This window comes from Ostrea edulis, chromosome 4, assembly GCF_947568905.1.
Source record: "Ostrea edulis chromosome 4, xbOstEdul1.1, whole genome shotgun sequence".
In the NCBI taxonomy this organism is placed as follows: Eukaryota; Metazoa; Mollusca; class Bivalvia; order Ostreida; family Ostreidae; genus Ostrea; species Ostrea edulis.
In genome coordinates, this window is record NC_079167.1 from 42,433,659 (window position 1) to 42,448,658 (window position 15,000).

At 33.8% G+C, this 15,000-nt stretch overlaps 1 protein-coding gene across 22 annotated transcripts in view; it reads left to right on the top strand.

Moving 5' to 3' along the window:
* Positions 1–15,000, top strand: part of LOC125669468 (CYFIP-related Rac1 interactor B-like) — a 29,973-nt gene that overhangs the window by 14,942 nt on the left and 31 nt on the right. For all 22 annotated transcript variants that reach the window (XM_048904000.2, XM_048903994.2, XM_056162683.1 and 19 more), the window contains 7 exons: positions 1–75; positions 978–1,114; positions 3,915–3,989; positions 4,439–4,644; positions 6,613–6,739; positions 7,884–7,954; positions 11,685–15,000. The exon at positions 1–75 is cut by the window's left edge and continues 31 nt beyond it; the exon at positions 11,685–15,000 is cut by the window's right edge and continues 31 nt beyond it. In XM_048904000.2, the coding sequence (XP_048759957.2) occupies positions 1–75; positions 978–1,114; positions 3,915–3,989; positions 4,439–4,644; positions 6,613–6,739; positions 7,884–7,954; positions 11,685–11,751 (758 nt within the window). In that variant the 3' untranslated portion in view covers positions 11,752–15,000. The remainder of the gene's footprint in view (positions 76–977; positions 1,115–3,914; positions 3,990–4,438; positions 4,645–6,612; positions 6,740–7,883; positions 7,955–11,684) is intronic.

Below are 15,000 nucleotides of genomic sequence, written 5' to 3' on the forward strand. Positions count from 1 at the left end.
AGGAGAAGGCCTGGTTGGCAGTGTGTCCACTGGTGGGCAGACTAAAGACTTACTTTGAATTTGCAAATAAATTAGGTATGGAAGCATTTCTTTTAAACAGCTCTTACTCAAGCAGAAAATACGTATGTCCTTTAGTTTCAGTATATTTACATTTTCAACATCGTCGAAAACCCAAGGTTGATTACGCTTTGTTCCTCTCTCCATCACCCATGGGTCCATTCATTCCTAGTCGCTCGTTCTCAGGAATAAATATTTAGGAATATCGTCGAATCAAAGTAATTGTTATAGTAATGGAACTCTTCTGACTTTAAAGGTAGCATCAACTTAACTTTGCTATCACAAGAAATGTGTACCAAAATTGGGCTGAAAACGTCTTGTTGATTGGTCAAATTTGCTCAGGGTATACAATGAGCGCCCAATCAAATTGCCTCATTAATTATTCATGAGAACGAACGAGTAGGAATAAATGGACCCACTAGTGATGGAGATAGCTTGGGGGGGGAGGGGGGGGGGGCACACATTTTCTAAAGCTTCTCAAGAGGAAGTGAAAAAATAAACAAGCTTTTGGAACACCAGGATAAAATATCTGTTTGGTGTCCAATTTTAAGCAAACAAAATATGAAAGGTTGCTTTATTGATGCTAACCAAACTTCCCAAAGAAAATATTGCATATTTTATTATCTTGCTTAATAATTGTAGCTCTAGGTCACTGAATGGCAGTGTCTAGAGTTCTGAACTTTTGTTGTGTATTTTTTTATCCAATTTCAAATGTACTTGCAAGGATGCAATCTTGCACAAAGGTATTGATTCTGAAAGGTTTTCAGGGTAATTCCAGAATGCTTTTAGTTCTGATTTCAGTTTTAAGGATTATTGTATTCTGTGTTATTAGGGGATGCACTGCTTTGTGGAGCTTTTGTGTACAATTCTGTTTATCTGGAGTAGTAGATGTAACTTACATGTACCTTATTTCATTTCAGAACACACAGTCCATGACTTACTGGAGGTGCTATGTTCAATCGACAAAACCCCACGCGAGCATTTAGAGACGCAGCAAGCTTGTTTTAAACAGTTTGCACAGATTCTAGACTTTGTACTTAAATTTGATGATACAAAGGTATGTTACAGTAATGGTTTATTAAAATGCAATGTGTTTCTATCAGAGAACATTTAAAATGAATTACAGTGAAACCTGTCTAATGTGACGTGCTCTGGGAGACAAAATTCCTCAGTGTAAACTAATGAAAACAGAGAAGAGGGTTGGCATATACAGAGAAATGAATTACACAAGTTTCAGATTAGCCAGTTTTAACTGTAAATATAAAATGTAGTAGCAAATCTATTTGCTTTAAGCTATGATGTGAAAGCTAAGCACATCTATTTTGATATACGTGGTACATTATATGTATCATTTAAATTCATGGGGGCCAGTTTCTCCTGCATTGTTGAGATTTTATAGTTTCTTTGGGAAATAATTTTATGGATATTGTTTCTTTACTTTGAAACATTATATTGATTGTATATTTTGTTATGGACTGAAATTCGTGGTGATGGGGTACCCATGAAAATTGAGCCCCCACAAATTTTGATGATTCCACAGAGAGAGAAAATATTACAGCTGACAGTTTGAAAATGTGTTTGTATTGATTCTACTGAAAAAGAAAAAAACAACACTTAAAAATGAAGTCATCCCAATTTCCCTCCATTAACTATACATGTACATGTATATGGTTTGTGTCTGATTTTGACAAAATTTTGTCTTAAAATTTACAATATTTACAGGAAGTGAAAAGTAATTACCTTTACATGTCCAGGTGTATAAAATATCGACCAGTCCATCGTACAACTTATTTGACTGTTTAGTTGATATTAAGAAATGTTGACCAGCTGAAGTTACAATGAATAAGTATTCAGAGAAATGATGAGCAATTTCTGTATCACTCAGTAGGAGGTACACTTTTAAGTGCTAATGAAATGTACATGCTCTCTGTAAAGTAACTATTGTTAAAAACCAATTACATGTATCGTATTTAAAGAATTAAGGTGGATTGATCCTTATTTGACTTATCAATATGAATGGTTAAAAGCGGGGAAACTGTATTAATTTCCACTCAATATAGTTTAATTTAATCAATAACCAAAGAAAATGTGTATGTTGCCACCTTTTTAAAGATGTCAGACATACAAAAACAGAAGTATATATAAACATTAAAAAATCACACATTTTCGTTAATCAGAATAATGAAAATTAATAAAAACTTACTGAAATGACAAATTTTAAATGTCAACAGTTTAAGAAAACTGCTAATTCATAGATATATAAAGATTAATTGTGGATATTAGGGAAATCATTGTCATAGACATGCAGTAGAGAAAATTCCAACATAGGAGTTATTGCCCTTGACAAGATTTTTTAAAATTAAAAATAATTGATTATCTATGAAAAATAAACTTTTTCAGTATCAAAAGTTTACCAGATTATTTATTTTATTCAATGAATGAAATTCCTCTGAAAAATATATTTCTATCATGCGCAAAATTTAATTAAATAAAGATTTTGCAAAAACCTATGACATCACATGAGGATCGATCAACCTTAAGCAGGAATAATCCCCATGTTTCTGTTTTAAATTAAACATTTATTCCTTATGTGTATATTTTGTTGATTGATTGTATATTTTTTAACTCCCCTCTAGAGAATCTTTCACTCCTATGGAGACGTCACCATTAGCGGTGCAAGGCTGCAAAATTTAGGCCTATGCTCAGTGCTTACGGCCTTTGAGCACCTGTGACATGGAGCCTCGGTTTTTTTGGTCTCATCCAAAGGACTGCTCCATTTAGTCGCCTCTTACAACAAGCAAGGGGTACTGAGGACCTATTCTAACCCGGATCCCCACCCCCACAGGATTGTATATTTTGTGGTGAAACTCTCTTTATATAAGTTCAGCGCCACAGGACAGCTGGATAGTTAGTTCCTGGGGGTCGCCACAGGGGTCCTACAAAACCGTGAAATCTTGAGACTATTCTACTGCTGCACAACTAGAGAGAATGAATGATATACAGTCTACTTTGAATATATTAAAATTCAGGGATCCGACCTGGATTGTCAGTGGTGAATTTAAGGGGGGCGCATCCGGCGTGTACTCCACCCCCAAAATTTTCAAATTTAAGGTCAATCGTGGTATCTTGTTTAGAAAAATGTACTAAACGATAAAAGAAGCAATAATTTCTTCCACTCCCAGAGAAATAAATGACAAAATCTCTTGAATTACTTTATTGGGAAAACTTTATTTTTTTCCGAAAACCCTTAAAATTTACGTCATTTTATTAATTTCACCTTATTAAAAAATGATCGAAAATAGTACAAGTGACTGAATAGGAGACATATTTCAAGCCCTATAAAATCCAGGGGCTTCGCCACCTGGGCCCTCACCAGGGCCACACCCTGGACCCAATGGGGGCCTCAAGGCGGCCCCCAGACCCCCTGCCTCATGAAGTGGCGCCCCCGTAACTGCAATTCCTGGATCCGCCCCTGATTGTTCATTATATCCAAAGTTCATTATAACCGATGTTAAACAACGTTACTTGGGATTTATTTTTACTTCAGTATAACAGATAGTTCATTTTAAGTGACTTCTGTATAAGTGGAGTAGACTGTAACGGATTTATTACAGATAGTTCAATGTAAGTGACTTCTGTATAAGTGGAGTAGACTGTAACGGATTTATTACAGATAGTTCAATGTAAGTGACTTCTGTATAAGTGGAGTAGACTGTAACGGATTTATTACAGATAGTTCAATGTAAGTGACTTCTGTATAAGTGGAGTAGACTGTAACGGATTTATTACAGATAGTTCAATGTAAGTGACTTCTGTATAAGTGGAGTAGACTGTAACATATTTGTTACATATTTCAGATGATAAACCCTTCAATACAGAATGACTTTAGTTATTACAGACGAACTCTGAGTAGGATGAAGATGGCAAATGAAGTAAGTGAACAGAAATTTTTTATCAATTAACTTGAGTTAAGAAATTATTTATTTCAGGATTGTTTTTTTTTTTTTTTATTCTTTATACTACAGTAAACCACTATTATAGCAAACCTCCAGGGCATGCCAAAAACAGTTCATAATAACAAAACTTCATTATACAGTAAAGCACGGTTATAGTGAACCTCCAGGGCCAACGATAAACAGTTCATTATAACAAAAATTCATTACACAGTAAAACACAGTTATAACGAACCTCCAGGGTAGCCAAAAACAGTTCATTATAACCAAACTTTGTTAATTCCAGTAAAATTTTAATTATTTTCGTCTCAAAGGGAATAGATACCACTTCATAATAAACATGGATTCATTAAAAACGGGATTTACTGTATTTGTATTTCATTTCCAATCTGTTTTGATAATTATTTTGAGATTATTTTACTTGGTAGGACGAAAGTCAAGGCAACGAGAATGTTGTTTCCAATGAGATGGCCAACAGAATGTCTTTATTTTATGCCCCCGCTACACCAATGCTGAAAGTACTGGGTGAAGCCACCACCAAGTTTGTGTCCACCCATAAAGAGCTTCCGGTGGAGAACACGACAGACTGCCTGAGTACAATGGCCAACATTTGTAGGGTTATGATCGAAACCCCGTAAGTATCAGGGTGGGGCTGTATGGGAAAAATTGTGAAAATACATTAAAAAAATTAATTTCTGAACATTTAGCATATAATACTGAATGATTAGTTGTACCAAAATTGGACCGGTCACAGTAGCTCAGTAGTAGAGTGTTCGCTTCATAACCAGGCGGTCGTGAGTTTGAGCCCCGCTCATGCCATGACCGTGTCAAACTGAAGACGTTGAAATCGCTAGTGATTGCTCGTTAGCCAAATGCTCAGCATTTAAAAGTGAGAATCATAGGTCATTCAAATATGACCTTAAACATGGAGGTCCCCTGTCGCAGCAGGCGTTGGCACAATAAAGAACCCTCACTGCTATGGTCCCGACATGGGGTCAATTACATTCAAAGTAATCGATTATAATTACAGATTACATTGAAATTTATGATTACAATTACATCTATTTTGAAATTTAATTGATTATAATTACAATTACTTTGAAAAGTAATCAATTACAATTACAGATTACTTTTAGATACTTTTGCTGAGCAAAGCTTTATCTTTACTACTGCACCCATCCCACTCTAAACCAAGACCTAGCTGTTATTTGTCTCATAATTAAAACCCACATATAAATATTCCAGGTGACATGTCACACTCTAGGGAACTTAGATAATAGCACCCAGTTTTCAGTGCACAAGTTGTTTGTTTAGTATCTGTCAATTAGTAGAAATTCACCTGTAGAGATCAAGTGTATCTAAACTGAATTCCAAGAAAGACAACCATGAGGTTTCTGTTTCATTAATGTAAATAAAAGGTGTATAAAACCTTCATCTTCCGATAGCCATTTTTGTTGTTGTTTTTGTTTTGTGGTTATGAAGGTTGGATTACCCCATCAGGAAATTTAATCAAACATTAAAACTTGATAAAACAACAGTGATATCTATAGGCTGTTCCAAAAACAAATATGGGGGAGGGGTAAATGGCCTGGGTTTTTTTCAACTGAAAGAAGATAAATCTATTCTACAACAGTGAATCTGAAAATTGCATGAAAGCCTTTTAATATAAAATTCAGATAGCATTATAACGCTATAACCTAGTGCCAGACCGGAAAGGTAATATTAATGTGCTAAGTGGCCATCATTGATCCACATTCTCTGGAGGATCTTATACTGGTATAACCAGGTTAAAATGTTTAAATAACTTTCAAAATTATGATGGGAAGTGTTGATATGTAAACTAAAAATTGGTATGGCATTGTAACCTATGCCACAGAGGAAATCCGGGAAAACAACTAAGTTTAACATTCAGATTTTGCATAACAAACTTATTGATAGCAAATATCTGTGTTGTAAGCACAAAGGCAGTTGTCTGGGGTCCACACCACAACATCAGAGCATTGTAACTTGTCAACCATGCTTGCTGTTTAACATAGAATTTGATCACAAACTCATTCCACTACTAAGGGCGCCAACTCTATTTCGAGTTTTTTTGTAAAATAAAAATATAAAACATATAGAATGAAATAAATTAATAAATGCATCTGATTTAAATGAATAAGATATCAAGAAATAATATTTATAAAAAAATCATTAGAAGAAAACTTGTTGATAATAAAAAAAAAAAAAACATGAAAAATATACAAAATTAATGAAAGTAATCAAAAAAGTAATCTAAAAATAATCATGATTACAGGGTAAAATTAATGTAATTGATTACAATTACATGTAATCTAAAAAGTACACATTTACAGATTACATTTGATTACATGAAAAACTGTAATCGATTACAGCCGATTACAATTACAGATTACGATTACCCCATCTCTGCTATGGTCCTGATTACTGCTGACATCTCAATATGAGTGAAAAATTCTCGACTGGACGTAAAACAAACAATGAATTAATCAATTAAAGTACCAAATTTGTAACATTTTATTACCCCTATTTAGCACTTATAATTCTAGTTTTCCGTACACATAGAATGTTTTCTCTTTTACAGGGAGTATGTTGCTAGATTCCAAAACAGTGAAACCAAATTATTCTGTCTACGAGTAATGGTGGGAGTAATAATTCTCTATGACCACGTTCATCCAGTGGGAGCTTTTGCCAAATCATCAAATATAGATGTAAGTTTTCAATATGGTTTGACATTCAGCCAATAAAATTGCTTCAGTGGAAGGAAACACATTGATCTTGCTTACTGCAAACCAAGTTTTATTTGTAGCAACTTTATTTTGCGATATACCAGTGATAAATGGTTCATAGCGACTAATTTTTGTGACTGAGATAATCTTAACAATTTTGAGAGACATTAAAGGACTCTGATTCGCAGTGAAGAGATATCCATTCTGGCAAACCTTGAGATTAAAAGTTAGTTTACAATATGTGTGTTTTCTGAAGCTTTACTGAGAAGGAATAAAACTTATTGTGAAATGTTAAAGAGCCAGGAATTTACCTTTGTAAGTAAAGCACATGTACTAAATTTAGAGACAAAATCAAAAAGCAATCACAGAATTAAGAAGAAGAAAAATCCTGCATATTTCACATCCATCTTTCTCTCAAAATTTGTGATGATTTATGCAACCTACCATATTATTGAAATTTTATTTGATTTTGATTTTGAGGAGGCCTACAGTTAACTCGGGGATATATTGAAATTTAGGGGACAGACCTGAATTTTATTTTATTTTGATTTTGAGGAGGCCTACAGTTTACTCTGGATATATTGAAATTCAGGGGACAGACCTGAATTTTTTAATTTTTTTTTATTGTTTTCATCATTTTCAACAAATACATATACACCTTTTACTCACACTCTCATACAGATTAAAGAAAGCGATGTAGATAATTAAAACTTACAGAACAAATATTTTACAAAAAGAAATGGTCTAGATGGAAATGTCTTTTCAATTAATGATAACAGCATTTCTTCTTCTTCTTTTTTTTAACAATAAGTACTAGAATACACATGTAATTGTCTAGACCTGAATTGTTCATTATATCTAAAGTTCAATATATCTGATGTTGAACCATATGAATAACGTTAATGGGGATTTATTTATACTTCAATAAGTTCAATATAAGTCACTTTAATATAAGAGATAGCTCAATATAAGTGACTTCAGTATAACAGATAGTTCAATATAAGTGACTTCAGTATAACAGATAGTTCAATATAAGTGACTTCAATATAACAGATAGTTCAATATAAGTGACTTCAATATAGGTGAAGTAGACTGTACTTGATTTCAGAGATTTTCATTATTTTAGATCAAAAGCTGCATCAAAGTACTGAAAGAACAGGAGGCAGGGAGAGTAGAAGGCTTGTTAAATGCTTTAAGGTACAGTTATTCTGAATAAAACTTTTCAATGTATTTAGTCAACACTTCATGACTTCTATATGAAGAGAGCCCACACATATCTTTGTCACAGGGTGGCAAGATTTACTTTTTCAAAAAGTATAACACATAAATAAATAGAAAATAACAGAAATTTTGTTCAATACATTATGGATTAGCATTGAGTGTACAGTAAAACATAGTTATAGCGAACCTCCAGGGCCAGCCAAAAATAGTTATTGCGAACCTCCAGGGCCAGCCAAAAATAGTTATAGCGAACCTCCAGGGCCAGCCAAAAATAGTGATAGCGAATCTCCAGGGCCAGCCAAAAATAGTGATAGTGAACCTCCAGGGCCAGCCAAAAATAGTTATAGCGAACCTCCAGGGCCAGCCTAAAATAGTTATAGCGAACCTTCAGGGCCAGCCAAAAATAGTTATAGCAAACCTCGAGGGCCAGCCAAGAATAGTTATTGCGAACCTCCAGGGCCAGCCAAAAATAGTTATAGCAAACCTCGAGGGCCAGCCAAGAATAGTTATAGTGAACCTCCAGGGCCAGCCAAAAATAGTTATAGCAAACCTCCATGGCCAGCCAAAATTGGTTGAATTTAACCAAACTTTGTTATATCCAACAATTTTTATACACCTGTCTAAGACAGTAATGATGATCATGTCAGTCTGTCTGTCTCTCTTCGTGTCTGAATTGTAACTTAAATACCATGTGACCTAAAATCATCCAACTTTCTCAAATGATACATCTTGGGTAGAGGGTGGGTCACATTCTAAAGTTAGGTCACTGTGACCTTTGATTAAGGGGATATAGCCAAATATGGCAAAATCCTGTCCGACTCATAACTTGACAATTATTTGGTCTAGAATCATCAAACTTGGTCAGTTATGCATCGTATCGTGCCCTAAATCAGGGTCACTGTGACTTATAATTCAGATATGGCCATATATGGCATAACTTTTTTGGGGCTCTTGTAGATTAAAAGAAAATTGTCAAATTTGTCCATCTGTAGAGAAATGTAAATTGCACCTTAAAATCAAATCTTTAAAACTTTTAAATGGTTAAGTATTTTCATTTTATTTTTTTTTAAACTACTATGTTTTAAGGGAGGTAATCCCTACATATGTAAGAGGGTAATGCAGTAACTTTATTCAATAATTATTACATTAGGAAATGCCCATTTTCTTCATAAACAGTTAATATGAATAATGATATTGTTTCCAACATTAATGATATAAATATTTAGTCAATTGTATTGCAAAATTTGCACAGAATTAAAAATCACATCACACAACAGATAGAGGAATTGTCTCATGAGGATAACGATCTAAGTCATGGTGTTTTAAGTTCAGTTTTGATTAGACTGTCCATTAAGATTCCATTTGTCCATTGGGAGTTAAGATCTCGTTACAAGGAATAATCTTGGTTTTACCTCAGACCTTAAAGCAAAGATATTGGTGCAGTCTTTGTACCAAGTAAGGTTGACAAGATTTTGTGTCATGCATTATAATGAATAAACATCTGACGGGCGCATCATGTGCTGTTAGATATCTGACGGGCGTATCATGTGTGACACTGCCATAACGTGCGCTTCATTGTTGTTTTCTTCTGTTAGGAGAATGACTATCACTTTACTTGTATTAAATGTGTTCATTATAAGTGTGTTTTACTGTAGATATACTAAATAAGTTCATGAAACTAATATCTGAGAAAAAAGGGTTTTAGATACATGGGATTAAAATTCCATATTTTTGGCAAGCCTTTGTAATAATATTGAGCATTTTGTCTTGTCTCTCAGCATTGCTAAGGTAAATAAGATACGATTATTTTATGCCATACAGTACAATTTCATTGTGTATTTTAGTATTCCAGTATATTCTGAATCATTTATTATGCATAATAAAATGAGAATATTGTATTTAAACTTCAGTTTGTAAAAAATCATACATAGTAACACATTATACATTTATTGCATGATAGTGAGGGAGATATGAAGATTTATTCACCCAAGAAAAATCATATTCCATGAAGCCAATGCCCAAGGGTAATATGATTTTTCATGGGTGAATAAATCTTCATATCTCCCGAACATTCATGCAATAAATTGTGTATAATACTGAAACAAAGCAAGACTACAAAAGTGCATTTGAAATAAGAGTCCACTCATCTATGCATTGTATGTAGCTGAGATCACCCCAACGATAACACCGCGCTGTTAACGTATTGCGGTAGAAGGTACAAACAACGAAATACAGTGATATGATAACCAGTTTTTGTATTTCCATTCTCCTTGAATGCTAATTTACTTGCTTGTTTTTGTATCAACCAAAACCGTACAATTTAAATGTGTATCAGAGACCTGCATGTTTTGTGCCTTATTAACTATGAAGGTAGAATGACTCAGACTCATTGTGACGTCACAATACAATTCATCCACCTTGATGTTAAATATATGGAAAATGCACAAGGCTACCCAAGGGGTAAATATGATGGGGAGATATGATGTTTGAGAGGGAGATATGAAGTTTTATCATCCCTGGCACGTGACTGTCTAGACCAATCAGATTACGCGTTGCATAGAATTCTCATTCTGAGGTATAATAATACCATATAGCCAATAATAGCAATGGTCCATCATTTCACTCATAAATAAACAATGGTATGCTGCTCAATACTGAATTTTTCAGAACATTGTATTCATTCAGTTATGTAAACAAGTTTGATTACTCTAAAGTATATGCATTTTTGGAATACTGTCGTGAAACCAACACATCTTCACTTGGGAACAGAAAACTGAACATATGTATTGCGGGTGATAACTTTGTTCTCCAGGCAGAAAACTGAACATTTGTATTGCGGATGATAACTTGGTTCTCTGGGCAGAAAGCTGAACATTTAAATTGTGGGTGATGACTTTGTTCTCTAGGCAGAAAGTTGAACATTTAAACTGTGGGTGATAACTTTGTTCTCTAGGCAGAAAGTTGAACATTTAAACAGTGGGTGGTAACTTGGTTCTCTAGACAGAAAGCTGAACATTTAAAATGTGGGTGATAACTATGTTCTCTAGGCAGAAAGCTGAACATTTAAACTGTGGGTGATGACTTTGTTCTCTAGGCAGAAAGTTGAACATTTAAACTGTGGGTGATAACTTTGTTCTCTAGGCAGAAAGTTGAACATTTGAACAGTGGGTGATAACTTGGTTCTCTAGACAGAAAGCTGAACATTTAAACTGTGGGTGATAACTATGTTCTCTAGGCAGAAAGCTGAACATTTAAACTGTGGGTGGTAACTTTGTTCTCTAGGCAGTGCTTCCGCTTGCTTAGGTTTAACACTGAGACTTCAGCCAAATTTTGATTTTGACTAATTGTGTGTCGTGATCCTCAACCAAGGTCTTCTATTAAAGACCAAGGTCACAGAAGTTAGAAAATATGATCAGGTCCATAAATAGATGATGTGTTGATTGTAGAGTGTGATGGTAGAAACACTCCAGTTTGGATGATCCCTATTAGTCCCAGGAGAGCAGCTCTATCAATTTCTAATTCTAGAATGCGTGGGTGTTTTTTTTTAAAAACAAATCCACTTTTTCTTTGACTAATTGCTTGAAAGGGTGTTCAAATTCTCTGAAATTTTATTTCTATGTTTATTTGTAATGTTTATTTCTATGTTTATTTGTAATGTTGTTGTTTTTCACGTCTAATGTAATCTTTATATGTGTTATCTTTTCAGATATACAACAAAAACTTTAAACGAAGAAACAACACCAAAAACAATTAAAGCCATGCTCGCAGGCTGAGCATGTGTTTTATGTGTAGACAGACAAATGCTTTACGTTGATTTACTGCATATTTCCTGTTTTGTTTGTGTGACTGTGTTAATGACGCGTGCAGATGAGGAGTGGTATATGCTTTTATGGATGAGTGGCAGGAGTTGTCTTTTCCTATTTCTACAGCTTACATGAGATAACGGCAGCTGATGTTTCAAGTGTGGGTGTGACTACAATATGTTACCACGGAGACAGTGATGTCACTGTGAAGCAAAACAAAACAGAAAGACAGAAGACTTTCTCCATAACCAAAATTTTAGCTGCAAACTGGGTTTTACTCAATTTCATGACTGTGTCAGGGGGGAAAATCCAGCATTTTATTATACTGAATTAATTTTTGTTTCTGCTGAGGAATGAAATATTTCCGGTGAATACCATGTTAGTAGTGCTGTACAGGAGATGTTAATAGAACTAGTACGATCTCTCTTCACACCTCAGGGGGGAGGGGGGGGGTGTTATTTTCCTCATTTCAGAGGAAATCCTCAGATTGGTTTAATTTTCTAAAAAATGAAACACTCTGGGTTTGATCTAAATTGACAGAAAATGATATTTTTTCAGGTAGGATGGGGTGTTTTCCTCTCTTTTTGACCAGTTTTCCTCTGATTTCTGAGAAATCCATTTACAGCCCGGACACTGTGATAGATATCGTACCTAGCACAATCTCTCTTTACACTTGTGATAGTAGACCTGTCATATTTTATCCGTCAAATGTCAAAAGGACTAGTAATTCTGATTAAATCAAGTGCTTTTTTTTTCAAAAGTATAAAATATTCTCTACTGAATGTTTATTCTTTAACTAGAGACAAGGAAGAAAAGCAGGGTCTGATCAGTTTAATATTGCAGTCAATATTGAACTGTTTGTTACTGAGTCATGAAACCTTGTTACGATAATGAAACCATTCTGCACTTATCTCAAAACCTAGCTAGATATACCAAATATCGTGCATTGTCTCAGACAATATGTATGACATTTCTTAGACATTTAATTAATATATGTTATGATAGATGAATGTTGAAGGAATATTATATTTTATAACGTAATATGTATGCATTCTTGTAAGAGTAATTGATAAAAGGCAGGAGACTATTTTGTTTCTGCATAAGCATATTTGAATTGTGAAACCCTGAAATTCAAAAATAAAAACAGATTAAAAATACAAATTGGGTATTGAAAAGCCATGACAAAATTTGTACAGTATTTGTTAATAATATGATTCTGTTTTCTCCTAATATTAACAGAGTTGGTTTGACTCTGTACATTTATGTACTGGTATCGGTATCATCAGTGGTATTTGTGTAAATTTCAGGGAAATGATGGTAACAAAAAACATGAGAAGAATGAAAATATCTGTAGTAAAAATAACCAGAATTTTAGATGATAATATGCTTAAAATATTTACATGTTTCAAAACTATGCATGATTAAATGAAAAAAATTAGTATATATATTTAGTTAGATGTATATGGACAGATTTCTGTAAACATATTACATTTAGCTGTTTATTCTATGTAGCACCCAGAAAGCAGCGATCGTTAAATCAGGTACATTGCTAAAATGCCTTGTGTGTATATATCTATATAGCACATTTAAAAAGTGCTAAATCAATTCAACGCTGACATGTTCAAAAATCAATTTCCACAAATATCATAGACGCTAAATGTAATACATTTACAGTAATCATTAAGCCGTTTAGTTTCTTAGAACAAACTTGAAAAAACCATAGGGTACATATTACACATACGTAATACGTGTAGGGACATATTTGATAATTATATATGTATGTGATTGAAACATTCCATTTTCAGCATATCCTATAAAATTTTAATGTAAATGATTTGTGTAAGTAGCAGAATCTAAGTGTAGGTGTGTGTTCATCTGTTTGAAAAAGTGAAATTATGGAAGTGGGGGAGAGCTTACCTTGTAAAGTATATATACATGTACTTCTGTATTTCACACTGTTTATTGCACCAGCATCTGTTAATCAAGTGCCATCTTTTCTAACCCTATCTGTGTGCATGGTTTACCTAGTAAAAATAGGTTTTTCTGTTACTAGATTTTACCATCTATACTCTGCAAGGTTCATGGTTAAAACTTGTTATCTTGTTCATCTACATAAGCACCCCCTGCCTGATTAAGTACCATGGAAGCATATTTAATTGTTATATATAAAAATGTCAGTTATCACCTGATTGCTCTGTTTTAAAATGTCAATTTTCACCTGAATGCTCTGATGAACTATTGCTTGTGTATTCGGAACAAATTTTCACCAATTGTGATACAAAGCATCTTTTGGTACATGGGAACAAACAAGTGAATTTCAGGATACCCTTTCTGATAGGGTCAGGATTGTGACCATAGGTATAAAAGTGGTACGATATTAAAATCTTCTCTACTTCAGGGGAATTTTTTAAAATATCACCAAAAACTGCTGTGTGCTAGGTTTTAATAAGCAATAAGGCCTAGACAAGTCAAAGTATTTATTTCGCATACCCTGGATACATTGCACAGCAGATTCTCATTGAAAATAACATCAAGGTATGTACCTCTTTCATTCATTTGTATGTATTTACATTATGTTTTTCCCTTTGATATCTTTACCAATTGTAATGATAGCCATTTTGTCATGAATGAGATGCAGTTGTAAACATGATGTGCGTATGAATTTTGATAAATATAGTACGTCTGTTCTAATGGATGGGAATTCTGACAGAATAAAAGTAGAAAGGAAGTATATAAAAAATAATTTGGTTTTGAAAATACATGAGGATGTGAATTTAGATGCTAAAGCATTTCCTGAAGGAACACTAAGATGTGCAGTTCGCACCCTCACGCAATTTCAAAAATGAAATTTATTTCTTGAATGAACCCTCCTCGGTCCTCCCACCAATTTTAAAAGGCCAGGGGTGCTTATTAGGTTGAATACAGTATGGTGACATCCTGTTGTATACTTCAACCTTCAAAAAAAAAAGCTGTGTTCAAAACTTTCATATCATCTTCAAACAGTGCATGATATGAATTTTTGTCTGGTCACAAGATCTTTTGTAATAAACACCATTTTCTCTCTGAACTGTTTTTGTACTTCATTTAGAATCAATAGTACATTGGCATTTGCTGAAAAGGTGAATATTTTGTGTGCTTTTTTTTTTTTTTTAAAGATTTGTATAGCAGAAAAACACTGATAATTGTTACAGACTATAAATTTAAAGAATTATCAGTTTT